The sequence below is a fragment of the Salmo salar genome, chromosome ssa23, assembly GCF_905237065.1.
Source record: "Salmo salar chromosome ssa23, Ssal_v3.1, whole genome shotgun sequence".
In the NCBI taxonomy this organism is placed as follows: Eukaryota; Metazoa; Chordata; class Actinopteri; order Salmoniformes; family Salmonidae; genus Salmo; species Salmo salar.
This window is the reverse complement of record NC_059464.1, coordinates 9739861-9758868: the sequence shown is the minus strand read 5'-3', so window position 1 is coordinate 9758868 and position 19008 is coordinate 9739861. Positions and strand designations below refer to the sequence as shown.

The 19008-nt window shown below is 41.2% G+C and overlaps 1 protein-coding gene across 1 annotated transcript in view; it reads left to right on the top strand.

The window, feature by feature from the left end:
* The window catches only part of LOC100286690 (tyrosine-protein kinase JAK1), a 59775-nt gene continuing 40767 nt past the window's right edge, over positions 1-19008 (top strand). The window contains exons 1-2 of the mRNA XM_014168828.2: positions 1-268; positions 10750-10952. Of these exons, the coding sequence (XP_014024303.1) occupies positions 10757-10952 (196 nt within the window). The 5' untranslated portion in view covers positions 1-268; positions 10750-10756. The remainder of the gene's footprint in view (positions 269-10749; positions 10953-19008) is intronic.

Here is a 19008-nt window from a genome sequence, read left to right as displayed (position 1 = left end):
CACCAATCAGAATTCGTGAAACGGAGCTTGCAGTGGCATTACTTTCGGGAAGAGGGACGTTACTTGACAGGAAGGGTTAGAAAGATTATGAATTTGCTCTCGACCAGAAGGGAAAGAAACTCGTCGGACAAAACATTTTTCGTTTGGAATATTCACTTACCTACGGATTTTGTCAAGATTAAGTCAATCTTTATAGTTTCACAACGGATAATTATATTCTGGATCTATGAACAAAACGATTGGGAAGTAGACTTGGATAGCTCGCTAGGTAAGTTACGTTAACATATCAAATATGTGATTATTGATATTAAGTAAAATGCCACATATCCAGGCTAGCAATCCGATATCCTATTAACTTTAGCTAGAATCATTATTATTCCGGTGCCTTAGCGGGGAAAAAAACGTTATGAAGCGGATACAAGCATAGAATTTGGTACAAACAAGGTGATGTGAAAACATCCTAGAAGGGGTGCCCATGTCAAATTTAACCATGAAGCGAGTATCGCGAAAATCCAAAATGGCTGCCATAACGGCTGCTTTTGACGATAAAAACTGTTATGCAGCAGATAAAAGCATGCAATTTGGTACAAACATCCCTCAGAAGATATGAAAACATAGAAGGGGTGCTCATTTCAAAATTAGCCAGAAAGCAGAATTCAAAATGGCTGCCAATGGTAACGACATGATAATCGTATTTAAAACAGCTTATAAACATTTCAATAGAAAAAAAACATGAAATCAAGTAATAATACATGAAATGTATTCCTTAAAGCTGCAATATGTAACTTTTTAGTTGACCCGACCAAATTCACATATACATGTTACTTATAGATCTTAAATTATTTTTGAAAGCAAGTCTAAGAAGCAGTAGATTTGTTCTTTTTGTGCTATTTCTATGCTTTCAGTTTTGTACACCAGCTGAAAATACAATATTGTGGTTATGGAAAATATATTTCACAGGGGTTTAGATGGTACAATGATTGTTTACACCAGCGTTTCCCAAACTCAGTCCTCGGGACCCCAAGCGGTGCACATTTATTTTTTTGCCCTAACGCTACACAGCTGATTCAAATGATCAAAGCTTGATGATTAATTTATTATTTGAATCAGCTGTGTAGTGCTAGGGTAAAAACCAAAACGTGCACCCCTTGGGGTACCGAGTATAGAGTTTTGGAAACCCTGATCTACACTATACTTTCTTGTTTTGTCAAAAACTGAAATTAGGCGAACTATTCGAATTTTTGTAATCAGGAAATGGTGGAGCTATTTCTGCATAGTGAACCTTTTTACATTCGGATTAGTGAAGAAAATAAAAGACTTAAGGCTAGGGATGTTAACCGTTAGTCGGTTGGCCACCGGAAAAATAATAATTTGACCGGTCATGCTTATCAGTTTGTAGGTTAATTTGCATAAATTTGTGGAATTCATTTGGTGTCAGAATTTCACAAATCTTGTCAGTCAAGACCAAGACACTGTTCCTGTCAGTCACAGGAACAGTGTCTTGGTCGACCGGAATTATTATTTTACAGAAAATAGTAATGTAAAGTGAGTTTATAGAGTTAGTTGAGTTAAGAAAGCTACTTTCTAATGGCTGTCTCTAGTCAGAGTGAGCCTCGAGCAGTCTGTGTGGAGCAGTGGGAGAGAGAAGAGCAGCACAAATCAGCTAACAACAACAGCTAAGCTAGTAACCAAAAAGGTTTCACAGCATTTCTCTCCTGTTCTACTGGTTTTCATGTCAACTTTCTTTCGTTGTCCAGAAGCCAAAGGCACAATCCTAGTCATATTAACAACCATCCTAGTTGTTGCATATCTACGTTTTCCCTCTTCTAAATTTCTAATTGTATGAAACGGCTCGCATCAGGTGTCTTTTAGAACAGGGTTTTCCCACAAATTGCAATTTGGCAAATGTAAAATTAGGAAACTCGTTTTGAAGTTTTTAAAATACATTTGAAGCTACTTTTTAAGTAAATACCTACAGTCAACTTGTGCAATATGTTAGGAGATAAAGAAGATCGCATTCTTGATTTTCACCTGGCACATAATTCTTCATTATTAAGCTTACCGGTAGTGCCCAGTCACATGGTGTTTGTTTACAAACACACAACGACGAGAGACCAGAGCCTTTTGAGACCGGACCAGTTGTGCATTTGGTTTGTTAATTTCGTAGTTAGTTAGCTATGTAGCTGTGATTAGCTTCTTCCAAAATCAAGCATTCGCTTGGTAACAGCAGAGTTCCCTCCTGGATCAAGAGCCTTGCTGGCTAATATTTGTTTTGGGTATGCAGCAAACTGTGAGTAGTATTTTTGAGTTACTTATTTACTTGTATAGTTTAGGTCAGACACTGTATAAAATCTTCTCATTAGAATTTAGTTAGCATTCTCTATGGGATTTTACATGTACTTGTTACTCTGTAATCCAAAGGTTAGCAATGCTATCAGTGGGGTTTGAAAACAGCGCCCCTGGTGTTCAGTGCCGGTATTACAGAATATCTGGGTATGGCACAAGGTCATTATGACAATCTGGATACCTCCCAAGCCTGAGGAGTACCGCTGTCTAAATCAAATGAAATTGTATTTATCACATGCGCCGAATACAGCAGGTGTAAACCTTACAGTGAAACTCTTACTTACAAGCCCTTAATCAACAATGCAGTTTTAAGAAAAAATACCTTAAAAAAATAAGAAATAAAAGTAACAAATAATTAAAGAGCAGCAGTAAAATAACAATAGCTAGACTAAAAACAGGGGGTACAGAGTCAATGCGCGGGGGCACCGGCTAGTTGAGGTAATATGTATATGTAGGTAGTTATTAAAGTGACTATGCACAGATAAAGGCTATTCCATGCGAGAAATTGCCAAGAAACTGAAGATCTCCTACAACGCTGTGTACTACTCCCTTCACAAACAGCGTAAACTGGCTCTAACCAGAATGGAAAGAGGAGTGGGAGGCCCCGGTGCACAACTGAGCAAGAGGACAAGTACATTAGATTGTCTAGTTTGAGAAACAGACGCCTCACAAGTCCTCAACTGGCAGCTTCATTAAATAGGACCTGCAAAACACCAGTCTCAACGTCAACAGTGAAGAGGCGACTCCGGGATGCTGACCTTCTAGGCATTGTTCCTCTGTCCAGTGTCCGTGTTCTTTTGCCCAACTTAATATTTTCTTTATTGGCCAGTCTGAAATATGTATTTTTCTTTGCAACTCTGCCTAGAAGGCCAGCATCCCGGAGTCACCTCTTCAGACTAATAGTGAAATGCTTACTTAGGGGCCCTTACCAACAATGGAGAGAGAAAAATAATAGAAAAAATAGCACGAGGTATAAATACACAATGAGTAACGATAACTTGGCTATATACACAGGGTACCAGTACTGAGTCAATAAGCAGGGGTACGAGGTTATTCAATTTAACTCAGTTTTTCACAATTCCTGACATTTAATCCTAGTAAAAATTCCCTGTCTTAGGTCAGTTAAGATCACCACTTTATTTTAAGAATGTGAATTGTCAGAATAATAGTAGAGAGAATGATTTATTTAAGCTTTTATTTCTTTTGTCACATTCCCAGTGGGTCAGAAGTTTACATACACTCAATTAGTATTTGGTAGCATTGCCTTTAAATTGTTTAACTTGGGTCAAATGTTTTGGGTAGCCTTCCACAAGCTTCCCACAATACGTTGGGTGAATTTTGGCCCATTCCTCCTGACCGAGCTGGTGTAACTGAGTCAGGTTTGTAGGCCTCCTTGCTCTCACATGCTTTTTCAGTTCTGCCCACAGGGCTTTGTGATGGCCACTCCAATACCTTGACTTTGTTGTCCTTAAGCCATTTTGCCACAACTTTGGAAGTATGCTTGGGGTTATTGTCCATTTGGAAGACCCATTTGCAACCAAGCTTTAACTTCCTGAAGATGTTGCTTCAATATATCGACATTATTTTCCTTTCTCATGATGCCATCTATTTTGTGAAGTGCACCAGTCCCACCTGCAGCAAAGCACCCCCACAACATGATGCTTCCACCCACGTGCTTCACTGTTGGGATGGTGTTCTTCGGCTTGCAACCCTCCCCCTTTTTCCTCCAAACATAACAATGGTCATTATGGCCAAACAGTTCTATTTTTATTTCATCAGACCAGAGGACATTTCTCCAAAAAGTACGATCTTTGTCCCCATGTGCAGTTGCTAACCGTAGTCTGGCTTTTTTATGATGGTTTTTGAGCAGTGGCTTCTTCCTTGCCGAGCGGCCTTTAAGGTTATGTCGATATAGGACTCGCTTTACTGTGGATATAGATACTTTTGTACCTGTTTCCTCCAACATCTTCACAAGGTCCTTTGCTGTTGTTCTGGGATTGATTTGCACTTTTTGCACCAAAGTACGTTCATCTCTAGGAGACAGAACGCGTCTTCTTCCTGAGAAGTATGACTGCTGCGTGGTCCCATGGTGTTTATACTTGCGTACTATTGTTTGTACAGATGAACATGGTACCTTCAGGCGTTTGGAAATTGCTCCCAAGGATGAACCAGACTTGTGGAGGTCTACAATATTTTTTCTGAGGTCTTGACTGATTTATGTATGTAAACTTCCGACTTCAACTGTATATACATATACTGTGCCTTCAGAAAGTATTCATTCTTACAGCATTTTCTCCCCCATGTATACACAATACTCCATAATGACGAAGTCAAAACATGTTTTTAGACATTTTTGCATATTTATTGACTTTGAAATAAAGATATCTAATTTACTTAAGTATACACACCTCTGAGTCAATACTTTGGAAGACCACCTTTGGGGTCGATTACAGCTTTGACTCATCTTGGGTATGTCTGTCTAAGCTTTGCACATTAGGATTTAGGGATTTTCTCCCATTGTGTCTTGCAGATTTTCTCATGCTCTGTTAAGGTAGTTGGGGAGCGGCGGTGACCAGCAATCTTCAAGTCATTCCATGGATTTTCAATGGGATTCAAGTGTGGGTCACTCAAGGACTTTCACATTCTTGTTCTGAATAATACCAGTGTTGGTTTGGCTGTACGCTTGGGGTCATTGTCCTGTTGGAACGTAAATCTTTGCCCCCGGTCTTAGGTCATTTGCATTCTGAAGCAGGCTCTCATCAAGGATTTGCCTGTATTTGCCTCCATTCATTGGTCCCTGCTGCTGAAAAGCATCCCCTCAGCATGATTCTGCTACCACTATGCTTCACGGTAGGGATGGTGTTAGACAGGTTATGACGTGTCTTTCTCCAGAGATAGCACTTTGCATTCAGGCCAAAGTTTTTTGTGTTATCAGACCACAATCTTTTGCCTTATCTTTCACATGCCTTTTTTGCAAACTCCAGGCGTACTGCCATGTGCCTTTTTCTCAGGAGTGGCTTCCATTTGGTCACTCTCCCATAAAGCCCAGATTGGTGAAGTGCTGTAGAGACTGTTGTCCTTCTGGTAGGTTCTCCCATTTCAGCCAATGAACTCTATAGTTCTGTCAGAGTGGTCATTGGGAAAGGGAGATTCAACTGAAATGTGTCTTTCGCATTTAACCCAACCCCTCTGAATCAGAGAAGTGCGAGGGGCTGCCTTAATCGAACATCCACGTCTTCGGCGCCTGGGGAGCAGTGGGTTAACTGCCTTGTTCAGGGGCAGAACGACAGATTTTTACCTTGTCAGCTCGAGGATTCGATCCAGCAACCTTTCAGATACTGGCCCAACGCTCTAATCACTAGGCTACCAGCCGCCCCATTGAGTTCTTGGTCACCTCTCGGACCAAGGTCCTTCTTGCCCGGTTGCTCAATTTGGTCGGTCTGCCAGCCCTAAGCTCTTGGAAACTTTCAACACTCTAGAAATTGTTTTATACCCTTCTCCAGATAGAGTATATGCCTCATCACAATTATATCTTGGAGATCTTTGGACAGTTCCTTGGACTTCATGGTATAGTTTCTGCTCTGAAATGCACTGTCAACTGTGGGACCTTATATAGACAGATTATTTCTAAATCATGTCCAAATAATTTAATTAGCCACAGGTGGACTCCAATCAAGGATGATCAAAGAAAATCGGATGCACCTGAGCTCCATTTGGAGTGTCATAACAATGGGGTTTGAATAATTATGTAAATGAGATATTTCTGTATTTTACTTGCAATAAATTTGCAAACATTTCTAAGAACAGGTTTTCACTTTGTCATTATGGGATATTGTGTGTAGATGGGGGAGAAATAATATTCAGGCTGTAACACAGCAAATTGTGGAATAAGTTGAGGGGTATGAATACTTTATGAAGACACTGTACGTACTGTCACTGTGGGGATGACGTCGTCGTTGTGCTTGACTTTTTCCACATTTTGTTGTGTTGTAGCCTGAGATTTTGTCACTGGCCAACACACAATACCCGATAATGTCAAAGTGGAATTATGTTTTTAGAAATGTTTACAAATTAATTAAACATTAAAAGCTGAAATGTCTTGAGTCAAAATGTATTCAACCCCTTTGTTATGGCAAGCCTAAATAAGTTCAGGAGTAAAGCTCTGCTTAACAAGTCACATAATAAATTGCATGGACTCACTCTGTGTACAATAAGTGTTTAACATGATTTTTAATTAACTGCGTCATCTTTGTACCCTACACATACAATTATCTGTAAGGTCCCTCAGTCGAGCAGTGAATTTCAAACACAGATTCAACCACAACTATCAGGGAGGTTTTCCAATGCCTCGCAAAGAAGGACACCTGGCCTCCCGAATGGCTCAGCGGTCTAAGGCACTACATCGCAGTGCTAGAGGCGTCACTACAGATCCGGGTTAGCTGCCGGGCTGTGTCGCAGTCGGCCGCAACCAGGAGACACATGAGGCGGCGCACAATTAGCCCGGATTAGGGGAGGGTTTGGCTGGCTGGGATGTCCTTGTCCCATTGCATTCTAGCAACTCCTTGTGGCGGCCGGGTGAATGCACGCTGACTTCGGTCGCCAGCTGTACGATGTTTCCTCCGACACATTGGTGTGGCTGGCTTCAGGGTTAAGCAGGGCAGTACGGCTTGGCATGGTTGTGTTTTGGAGGAAGCATAGCTCACGACTTTTGCCTCTCCCGAGTCCTTATGGGAGTTGCAGCAATGGGACAAGACTGTAACTACCAATTGGATATCAGGAAATTGGGGAGAAAAAGGGGTAAAAAATATTTTTCAAATAAAGAGGGACACCTATTGGTAGATGAGTAAATAAAAAAGCATACATTGAATATCCCTTTGATAATGGCGAAGTTATTAATTACAATTTGGATGGTGTGTCAATCCACCATGTCACTACAAAGATACAGGTGTCCTTCCTAACTTAGTTGCCAGAGAGGAAGGAAACTTCTCAGGGATTTCAACATGAGGCCAATGGTGACTTTAAAACAGTTACAGAGTTTAATGACTGTGATAGGAGATAACTGAGGATAGATCAACAACTTGTAGTTACTCCATAATACTAACCTAAATGACAGAGTGAAAAGTAAGCCTGTACAGAATAAAAATATTCAATAACATGCATCCTGTTTGCACAAAGGTATTAAACTGCAAAAAATATGGCAAAGAAATGAACTTTGTCCTGAAAACATAGTGTTATGTTTTGGGCAAATCCAACACAACACACTGAGTACCACTCTTTATATTTTCAAGCATGGAGGGGGCTGCATCATGTTATGGGTATGCTTGTCATCAAGGGAGTCCTCCATATTTCTTTTAAGAAAGCTAAGCACAGGCAAAATCCTAGAGGAAAACCTGGTTCAGTCTGCTTTCCAAGAGACACCGGGAGAGAAATGCACCTTTCAGCAGTACAATAACCTGAAACACAAGGCCAAATATACACTGGAGTTGCTTACCAAGACGACATTGAATTTTCCTGAGTATGTTCACTGTTTTACATGAATTGGCTTGAAAATCTATGGCAAGACTTGAGAATGGCTGTCAAGCAATGATCAACAACCAACTTGACAAAGCTTGAAGAATTTGAAAAATAATTATGTGCAAATATTGTGCTAAGCTCTAAGAGACTAACCAGAAAGACTCACAGCTGTAATCACCCAAAGGTAATTCAAACATGTATTGACTCAGGGGTGTGAATACTTAAGGAAATGTAATATTTCTGTATTTCATTTTCAATAAATGTTTTATCCATTTTGAATACAGGCTGTAACACAACAAAATGTGGAATAAGTCTAGGGGTATAAATACTTTCTGAAGACATATGGTCAGTGTGGGGACGACGTCGTCAATGCACTTAATGAAGCCGGTGTTACTATTTTTGTCAAATCTTTGCATTGTTGGGAAAGGGCTCATAAGTAAGCATTTCACAGTAAAGTCTACACCTGTTGTATTCAGCACATTACATGTATTTTTATTTGATGTGGTAAACTCCCCAATGTTATCGGGTGAACCCCAGAACATATTCCAGTCTGTGCTAGCGAAACAGTTCGGTAGCTTAGCATCCGCTTCGTTTGTCCACTTCCGTCAAAGATTTTTATAACTAAACCAAGATAGACTACAGCCTGTCGCTTCCAATGTGAACAAATTAGTTATAGTGGGCAGAACAAGCAAGGAGGAGGGAAGAGACCAGCACGAGCTAGCGAGATCCTATTTGCCCGTTCCAGCCTGCATTTGCATATGTCCGTTAGGGAACGCCTACTCTGTGAAATGCGAGTGTGTAATAGAAAATTTTTCCTTTGCACTCCGTAAGAATGCAATTTTTTTTAAACAATGGCAAAGGGTAAAGTCCACAAAACTTAATCCACTCTGTTCGATTTTTGTTTGGGGAACCGAAAACTGTATTGAGATCAAATGTTTCATCGATGAGAAAATGTGCAGTTTCGGACAAAATCCATCTCCTTAAGGCCACTGGGCTTCCTCTCACTACCATATTGGGTAGTGAGTGGCATCCGCTTGGGGTTTCTTCACATTTATACATATGAAATATCAGTCTCAATGTTCTATCTGTGCTTTCTTATTGAGCGCGTCACTGGTACATCCTGTTTTTGAGTTTTTGCTTGTAAGCAGAAATCAGGAGGATAGAATTATGGCCAGATTTGCCAAATGGAGTGTGAGGGAGAGCCTTGTATGTGTAGAGTAAAGTGATCTAGAATTTTGTTGCATCTAGTTGCACAGATTACATGCTTGTAAAAATGAGGTAAAACGGATTTCAGTTTCCCTGCATTAAAATCACCGGCCACGAAAAAACGTCCACTCCAGACTGATCCCTGTGAAAAGCAAATTCAGCAACTCTTGGAGGGCAGTGGAAGTTGATCAAATGCTTCTTTATTGATGTCCTCCCAAGAGTTGCTGAATTTCCTCTTCACTTCAGTTTGCTCTTCCATTCATGCACCGTGGTTGGAGAGTGAGGTAGCAGGGCTGGGATCTGCCAGGGAACTCACCATACCACATTATCACGATACTTAGGTGCCAATACGATATGTATTGCAATTCTCACAATTCTATATGTATTGCGATTCGATATTGCAATTTGATGTTTCAAACATATTCCTTACTATGTCTGCTGCAGAGAGACAAGGGAAAAAAGTGCTGAAAACAACATGTTGACTCACTATTGATTGTGTTCCAATGTTTGAGTCACTCAGATAGCATAAGAACACGACATAAGCCATGGCAAATCTTCTCTCAGCCTCATGGCAAGATGTGTAGCATTGCAGGAAAGTAGCTTTAAAACAGCAAACTGTTGTCTCAGTGGCCAAAGAGGAGGGCCTCCTTTGGCGCCACGCCTGCTAATTTTGCCACCGCTGCTGAAAAAAATCCTAGGGAAAACGCTGTCATCTGACTCATCCAAACGTTCATCATGTGTTGAAGGATAGTACAGTAATAGAATGTAGCCTCGCCTACCTCTAAGGTGTCTTTTGTTTTTGCCAGTGTAACGTACATTAGTTCAGTTGTAGCTGATGCAGAATGTCGGCCTAGGGTCTACATTGTTTGGATGTGAAGGATGACCTCACGACAAGCGTTTTGAAGGCTACATGCCTTTAAAATACAGTACAGAATGTGGACTATAAAACACAGAATGTGTATTGTCTAACGTAGCATTTGGCGTTGTCACTTTGCCCGGCAACTATTGTGCCGTCTTCAGCCATCCTTGATGAACTGCAGGCATCGGTTCATCACAGCGATCCATCTTTTCCGCTGCTGCTGCACTGTTAACCGTTTCTCAGCACTGTAGACTAATGAGTACACCGTGTGTGTGGCGCGAGGTTCTCACAGGCTGATAAGACTTCAGCGGGACCTGGGGACAGTGTGATTCATGTAGGCCTACGTGTGTGTGTGATCCTGCTGATCCCAGCAGCAGTCAGTAGATCAGAGCTCTGGCGCCATTGGCGATAGGCTGATTAGGGATGTTACGAAACAAACTGTCCTAGCCACTGGGGATGCCACCTGCGTCGCTGTAGAGGAAGGGGGAAACGCTGCTGGGAGAACTAATGGGTTGATCTGCATGCAGAGGAAGAACTACCTCACCTCCCTCCAGAGGAGGTTTGTGTTTGTGTTTGCTTTGGTGAGATCATCTCAGTAGGTGTGTGTGTGTGTGTGTGTCGTGAATTACATTGCCTGAGTAGGTGTGTGTAGCGTGGGTAGCCAATGTGAGACCGTGAGTCATCAGGGTATGCTGGACTCCGTACCACTGCTACAGTGAGCTCACCTCTGGATCAATACATTACCCAACCCCAACACACATACACACTCCCTCTGTTTTGCCTTTGTTGTATTGACATCTCCACCCCTCTGCCTCTACCTTTAGAGTCTGGATGCCAAGTCCGGGGGTGATGGAGCTGGGTAGGCAACTGTGTGGGAAGATGAGGTCGAGGAGAGCCGAGGGCCCCGTCAGTGTGCCCATGAGGGGTCTGGAGATCCATTTTTACCTGCCAAATATGCCGCAACTGGGATTCCTCAAAGACAGCTTCACCGCTGAGGAACTGTGTGTCGAGGCCGCCAAAAAATGCTGTGAGTACTGTCTCAACTCATGCCAAGTGCGTGTGTGTGTGTGTTTGAGCGTGTGTGTATTGTATGGCATGACTGCAAGTGTGTGCTGCATGCCTAACTGCTTCCATCCGTGTATGTGTGGGTGTGTGTGCCTGCAGGCACCCGTGTGTGAGTGTTTGCATGCCAGGGCATTAAATAGGGTGTATTTGTACGATTGGATTTGGGGGAAGTTTTCAGGAACATTCAGAAGTTATATATCTTAAATATGGTCATTTACAACGAATCGGGGATAAATGTGGTGACCTATCCTGATGGAGCCTGTCTGCCAACAGAGAGGTCCACTGTTGCCACTGTGAATAGGCCGTCACATGAGTTTACTCTTAGCTAGGAGACCAGAAGGAGAAATGGTAAGTAACTAAGGAAGAAATGGCTTTGTAATAGATGTTTCATTTCATTGTGTGTGCTGCTCATTTACATCATACAGTACGGCCTGGCCTATACAACATGGCATTGGAAAATGTTACAAAGATGTATGTATTACTTGTGAAGCTTTGTTTTATTGCCTACGTGTGTTTTGTCAGTAGATGTTCTTTATCTCAATGCTTAAGATGTACTGTGTGTATATATAAGGACCCCCCCCCTAGTGGCGCAGCGCAAGAGGCGTCACTGCAGCCCCTGGTTCGAATCCAGGTTGCATCACATCTGGCCGTGATTGGGAGTCCTATAAGGGCGGCGCACAATTTGGCCCAGCGTCGTCCGGGTTTGGCCGGGGTAGGCCGTCATTGTGAATAAGAATTTGTTCTTTACTGACTTGCCTAGTTAAAGAAATAAGATCAATGCTAAATCCTAAAATGAGGGACTCTAGAGTCGTTCCTTGTCGTTTCACTAAAGCCATGACACCCACCGTCTCAGATGATTCAGAAATTGTTTCTGTGGTTAGAAACAGATAAGATTAATGCAAGCGACTTCAACAGCTAATTTCTATGAACAGTGGAAAAAAATAATCACGAGATTCACAGGGAATATACATTACATAGGATGACATTTTGATTTTATTGAATTCCTCATCTTACTCATTTAGAATTATGGTCTAAATTGGATGTTAGGTACTATATAGGGTTGGGCGATGTCAACCATTTTCCTATCGTGATTATGTACCCATAAAATATTGTGATATAGGATGCTTTCACCCTTATTGGCCACTCTGCCAAAATATATCTCTATTCTTTTTTTACCCTGGAAAAAAAACTGCAGTTTGGCAATAGCGCAAAATCTAATTTAACTGGATGAAAGATAATGTTGTTGAAGCCCTGGGTAGAAGCTAAGTGCAGCTAAGCGTAGCTTTCATAGTCTATCGAATGGAGAAAGAAGGGAATATAGGCTACGTTTTTTTAAAAACGCTAAATACAAAATAGTTACTGCTTTGGTGGAATTCTCTGCTCTCTGGCCTACATTCCTCTCTTGTTTTATGTAGGCTATATAACATATTTATTGAAATAGGCTATAGCAAATAGGACTAGGCTATTACTCGGAATGCCACTTGTGTGTCACCCTGCTGCTTTTTTACAGCGTGACGCTAGTAAAAAAGAGGCTAAACCATCGTCTGTCACATCACGATGTCGTCACCATCAACGATGGCTGTCAATCATCGTCGATAGACGACGCTATCGCAATATCAGCCACCCTAGTACTATATTTATTGAAAATTAGGCTAAACGAATCCTATAAATGAAAATGACCAATTTGGGTGCAATCAATTCGTTTAAATGATCAGAGATCAAATTATATCTCAACAAAATAATGTTTCAAGAATGCAAATTTTATTTGTTTGTAATTACAGAAATGATTTCACGATTTTGTGTGGTAATCCTCTTTTTTTGGGGGTGGGTGGAACGACCCTCTACTGATGCCAAATGGCTTTGTTTTAACCATATTAACAGGCTATTACAGTAACTGAATTTCTGCTTCTCCGCTGACTTCCTCGTGTACTCTACCTGATTTGATGACAAACATGACATAATACTTACAGTAAACACTGTATACTTCTCCCATGCCAGATAGCAGGCACACAATACAGACAAACCCGATGTAGCCTAGCTACTAGGCTATCCCACATGAGAAAAGACACTAACGTCCAGCACCTGTTTTCTTACAGCTCTAAAAATGCTGGTTTGGTAGTCTCCATCTTTGACAGACAAATTATAGGCCTGTATTTATACCTCTGTTCTGATACTGGCTCTAAAACTCCACAACATCTGTCAGTGTGCGGCTGTTCCTTTCAGCCACACACTGACTCCAATACAAGATGGTGGCTGGTTAGGGTTGGTTCAGGGCGGGACGAGTTCTGGAATTTCGTCCTTGTGTGAAGCCAACACTTTTTTATTTCCAGTACTGCAGAGCGAGCAGAGAAAGGAAGCCTACACAGACAACATACAGACAACAACAAGACTCAGGAGGAGTTCAACTCCACAGCTACCATAGTCTATATATGCAAATACTCAGATATAGGCTAAATAAACAAAGCAGCTGCCAACACAAATGTATGATCTGTTTATAGTCCAATCCAAAGTAGTCTGTGTCTGTGCAGGACCTTTCTGTCTTGTGTGGTCAGTGGTAGGTAGTTTGACGCACATTATGTCCCTCACATCAAAACAAAAGAGCCCAGAAAAGAGGAAGTGTCATGGCCTCATACTTTTCCTGTCTCTCATTATGTTCCATTTATAGTTCAAAACAAACGGCTCATCTGTAAAGGCTACAGTAGGGACCTATAGGTCAGGGATCATCAACTAGATTGAGCCTTTCAGTTTTTTTTTTTTTTTTTTACTTTAATGGATGGTCAGGGGGCCAGAACATTATAATAAATAATTTGCAGAGTGCAAAGAACCCCAAACAGATATCATATTTGACTAAAACATAATAATTTCAAACCTTGCTTATATTTGTATACGATCCTGTCTATTTCTCTGTTGTACAACGGGTGGGTCTAATCCTGAATGCTGATTGGTTAAAACCGCATTCCAGTTACCACTGGCTAATTCTGTGATGTTAAAATGCCTATTTACTCTGGTCCATCTGACTGTGCAATCCACTGTCTCATCAGCCCAGCCAAGCAATTTATTAACTTGATCTCCACTATAAAAAGCATCTAGACATTCTCACATTTCTTTTAGACTAACATTTGGTTTTCAACAGCAGAGATTTGTATAAACCTTGCTGTCTGTCTCTCCTACATTTACCACAATGTTTCAATATAGAAATTCGATCTTCAGTTGTCCCATAGTATTGAACGTGTCGGGACAAGACAGACAGACAGGCAACGTTTCTCAGCCAGTTGAAATCGTGAATTAAATGGCATCATTTTTATGGATATATACAGTTGAAGTCGGGAATGTTTACATACACCTTAGCCAAATACATTTAAACTCAGTTTTTCACAATTCCTGACATTTAATCCTAGTAAAAATTCCCTGTCTTAGGTCAGTTAGGATCACCACTTCATTTTAAGAATGTGAAATGTCAGAATAATAGTGGAGAGAATGACTTATTTCAGCTTTTATTTCTTTGATCTCATTCCCAGTGGGTCAGAAGTTTACATACACTCAATTAGTATTTGATAGCATTGCCTTTAAATTGTTTAACTTGGGTCAAACATTTTGGGTAGCCTTCCACAAGCTTCCCACAATAAATTGTGTGAATTTTGGCCCATTCCTCCTGACAGAGCTGGTGTAACTGAGTCAGGTTTGTAGGCCTCCTTGCTCACACACTTTTTCAGTTCTGCCCACAAATTTTCTATGGGAATGAGGTCAGTGCTTTGTGATGGCCACTCCAATACCTTGACTTGGTTGTCCTTAAGCCATTTTGCCACAACTTTGGAAGTATGCTTGGGGTCATTGTCTATTTGAAAGACCCATTTGCGACCAAGCTTTAACTTCCTGACTGATGTCTTGAGATGTTGCTTCAATATATCCACATAATTTTCCTACCTCATGATACCATCTATTTTGTGAAGTGCACCAGTCCCTCCTGCAGCAAAGCACCCCCACAACATGATGCTGCCACCCCCGTGCTTCACGGTAGGGATGGTGTTCTTCGGCTTGCAAGCATTCCCCTTTATCCTCCAAACATAACGATGGTCATTATGGCCAAACCGTTCTATTTTTGTTTCATCAGACCAGAGGACATTTTTCCAAAAAGTACGATCTTTGGCCACATGTGCAGTTGCAAACCGTAGTCTGGCTTTTCTATGGTGGTTTTGGAGCAGTAGCTTCTTCCTTGCTGATCAGCCTTTCAGGTTATGTCGATATAGGACTCGCTTTACTGTGGGTATGGATACTTTTGTACCTGTTTCCTCATGCATCTTCACAAGGTCCTTTGCTGTTGTTCTGGGATTGATTTGTACTTTTCGCACCAAAGTACATTAATCACTAGGAGATGCGTTTCCTTCCTGAGCGGTATGACGGCTGCATGGTCCCATGGTGTGTTTATACTTACATATTATTGTTTGTACAGATGAATGTGGTACTTTCAGGCGTTTGGAAATTGCTCCCAAGGATGAACCAGACTTCTGGAGGTCTACAATTTTTTTCTGAGGTCTTGGCTGATTTCTTTAGATTTTCCCAATATGTCAAGCGAAGAGGCACTGAGTTTGAAGGTAGGCCTTGAAATACATCCACAGGTACACCTCCAATTGACTCAAATTATCTCAATTAGCCTATCAGAAGCTTCTAAAGCCATGGCATCGTTTTCTGGAATTTTCCAAGCTGTTTAAAGGCACAGTCTACTTAGTGTATGTAAACTTCTGACCCACTGGAATTGTGATACAGTGAATTATAAGTGAAATAATCTCTATGTAAACAATTGTTGGAATAATTACTTGTGTCATGCACAAAGTAGATGTCCTAACCGACTTGCCAAAACTATAGTTTGTTAACAAGAAATTTGTGGAGTAGTTGAAAAACGAGTTTTAATGACTCCAATCTAAGTGTATGTAAGCTTCCGACTTCAACTGTACAAAGAAATGTCAATTGAAAAAAGGTAAAACGAAACGAAGTGCAGTTAGTTTGCAGTCTTTCCAGCTTCAGTTCGAAGTGACTGTGTTAACTGTGTTGTTGGCTAGCTGCTCTGAACAACAGTGTCCTGATGAGTGAGCACATTTTCTATGCCAAGTGAAATCGCGCCTCATTAGCAAATTTGTATCGACGTGTCTAAATAAATGTCACTAGAAAACAGTTTGAACAAATGTAGCTTCTTTGCTGTTATTCTGGCGTTTTGACGTGACTGTAAGTTAGCCGTAGTTGGCTAGCTAGCAAGCAAGGGATAAGAATGTTGCTAGCCATTATGGCAATGGAACATTTAGAACGAACGACTGGGTCGCGTCCTTAGATACTGAACAAAAAGACTAAACGACTGTGTCGGGCCTCTGGCAACTGAACCGATAGAACGAACGACCAGCCGGTTTGGGTAGCAACCCAAGATTTGTGTCTGGACTACTATGAAATAGTATGAATAAATTAATCAAAATAACCTTTTTTAATGAAAATATTATTATTTGAATATGTTGGTAACCCGTTGTGTAAAAGTGATAATGCCCTCAAAGCCAGTGTTGAGGATATATTGGCTGTTTGCCAGCCCTCAACTTCATCTCGGGCCTAACAACACCCATGCCAATATATCCTCAAAACACTGCCTTCTCAGGCATTATCACTTAATTATGTGTGGGAAAACTGTGGAACAGATTTCCCTAATTAAATCCCTTGGAGCTGATTTGCTGGTGTTTTTAACTGTCTTTTGTGACCAACAATTAGTAAACAATGTGGGCCACAGGCCGCCAGTTGGGGAACCCTGCTATAGGTTGTACATTAGTTCCTACTGTATTGTTATAGGCATATTACTACTATCACTTTATTACATAGCCTAGTTTACACTTGCCATTTAATGACAGTCTATAGAGTAGTGGTTCCCAACCAGTGTGCCTTGAGGAACTCTCAGGTGTGCTGTGAAACTTGTACACTCACTTAGAAGCGTGACATGTGGAATACACATGGAATTTGGACTTGGAAGCACTAGTGAGCTAAGGCTGTTTTATCATTTGAGGGGCACACATCACGAGCAAAGTAATTTCTATCATTTGATTTTGTCTGTGAAAACCATTAGCACAGGCAAATATGATTAGGCTTAGCCAGAGTTATTTCTTTCTTAATGTATGGCTCTGGGCTAAGCTATACCACAGCTTCTGCCATAAAAACAAACGGAGCATGGCTTTGTGTCTGTGGTTGCACCTTTACAATGCAGAAAACCAGTCGTCTGTAAACCAAACCTTTAAAAACTAAAGACCTATTTTACCGGAGATACATTTTCTTCTTCCTGGCACAGATTCGCCGGGCGCTCTTAAAGGGGTACACACAAATTAACCATCGTGAGTAAAGAACTATCAACACGATGAAAATATTTCAAATATACCCTTTTAAATCTATAAAAAAAAATGTATGGTTTGTAAATGAAATCAATACATTTTAGGTGTGCCACAGTATTTTATATCCCATCAAGGTGTGACAAGGTTAAAAAAAGATTTGGAACCAATGGTCTAGAGATTCCACAGTAGACTCATGACAATCGTGCTTAGTGCAATATTTAATCTTAATCACCATCCACATCCACATCGTCGGGGCAACAGTGGAGAGGGTTGAGAGCTTCCTCGGTGTCCGCATCATTGAGGACTTAGCAGGGTCCTCTCACACCAGCCCAGTTGTGAAGAAGGCACGGCAGCGCCTCTTCTTCCTCAGGAAGCCGAAACGATTTGGTATGGCCCCTCAGATCCTCAGGAACTTTTACAGATGCTCCATCGAGAGCATCCTGATTTGGTTTAATCACTGTCTGATATGGCAACTGCACCGCCCTCGACCGGATGGCCCTACAGAGGGTGGTGCGGACTACTCAGAGCATCACTGGGGGTGAGATCCCAGCCATCCAGGAAGTACATGCCAGGCCTGAAAAATTGCTAAAGACTCCAGCCACCCAAGACATGGACTATTCTCCATGCTCCCATCCGGTAGGCGGTAACGGTGCATCAAGGCTCAGACCAACAAACCCCTAAACAGCTTCTATCCCCTGGCCATAAGACTGTTAAATGGCTAACAACTAACATTACTGTTCTCCCTCTCCCACATACTATCCACACTGACTCTATGCCCATCCACAGGTCTCTACTCACTCTGACACACACACCTTCACTGTCACTCTTACTCACACACACAATACACACACTCACAAACACCCTCACTCACACCCTCATCACTATTACTGCTGTTTATATGTATATATTACCATTAGTATATAACCATAAGTATTTATATATTCCTGCTATCAGTCACTTTTCGCCCTGTTTACATGTACAGTGCCTTCAGAAAGTATGTATACCCCTTGACTTATTCCACATTTTATGTTACAGCCTGCATACACACAATACCCCATAATGACAGTGAAAACATGTTTGGAAATGTATTGGAAATAAAATACACTAATATCTAATTTCCATAAGTATTCTCACCCCTTTTCTATGACACTCCAAATTGAGCTCAGGTGCATCCAATTTCCTTTGATCATCCGGGAGATGTCACTAGATCTTGATTGGAGTCCACCTGTGGCTAATTCAATTGTTTGGACATGATTTAGAAAAACATACCTGTCTATATACAGTGCCTTCGGAAAGTATTCATACCACATTACTTTTCCCACATTTTGCTACTTTACAGCCTTATTTTAAAATGGATTAAATAAATAAAATTCTTAGCAATTTACACACAAAACCCCATAATGACGAAGTGAAAGGTTTTTAGAAATGTTTGCAAATGTATTAAAAATAAACTAAAAAACCTTACTTACATAAGTATTCAGACCTTTTGCTATGAGACTCGAAATTGAGCTCAGGTGCATCCTGTTTCTATTGATCGTCCTTGATTGGAGTCCAGCTGTGGTAAATTCAATTGATTGGACATGATTTGGAAAGGCACACACCTGTCTATATAAGGTCCCACAGTTGACAGTGCATGTCAGAGCAAAAACCAAGCCATGAGGTTGA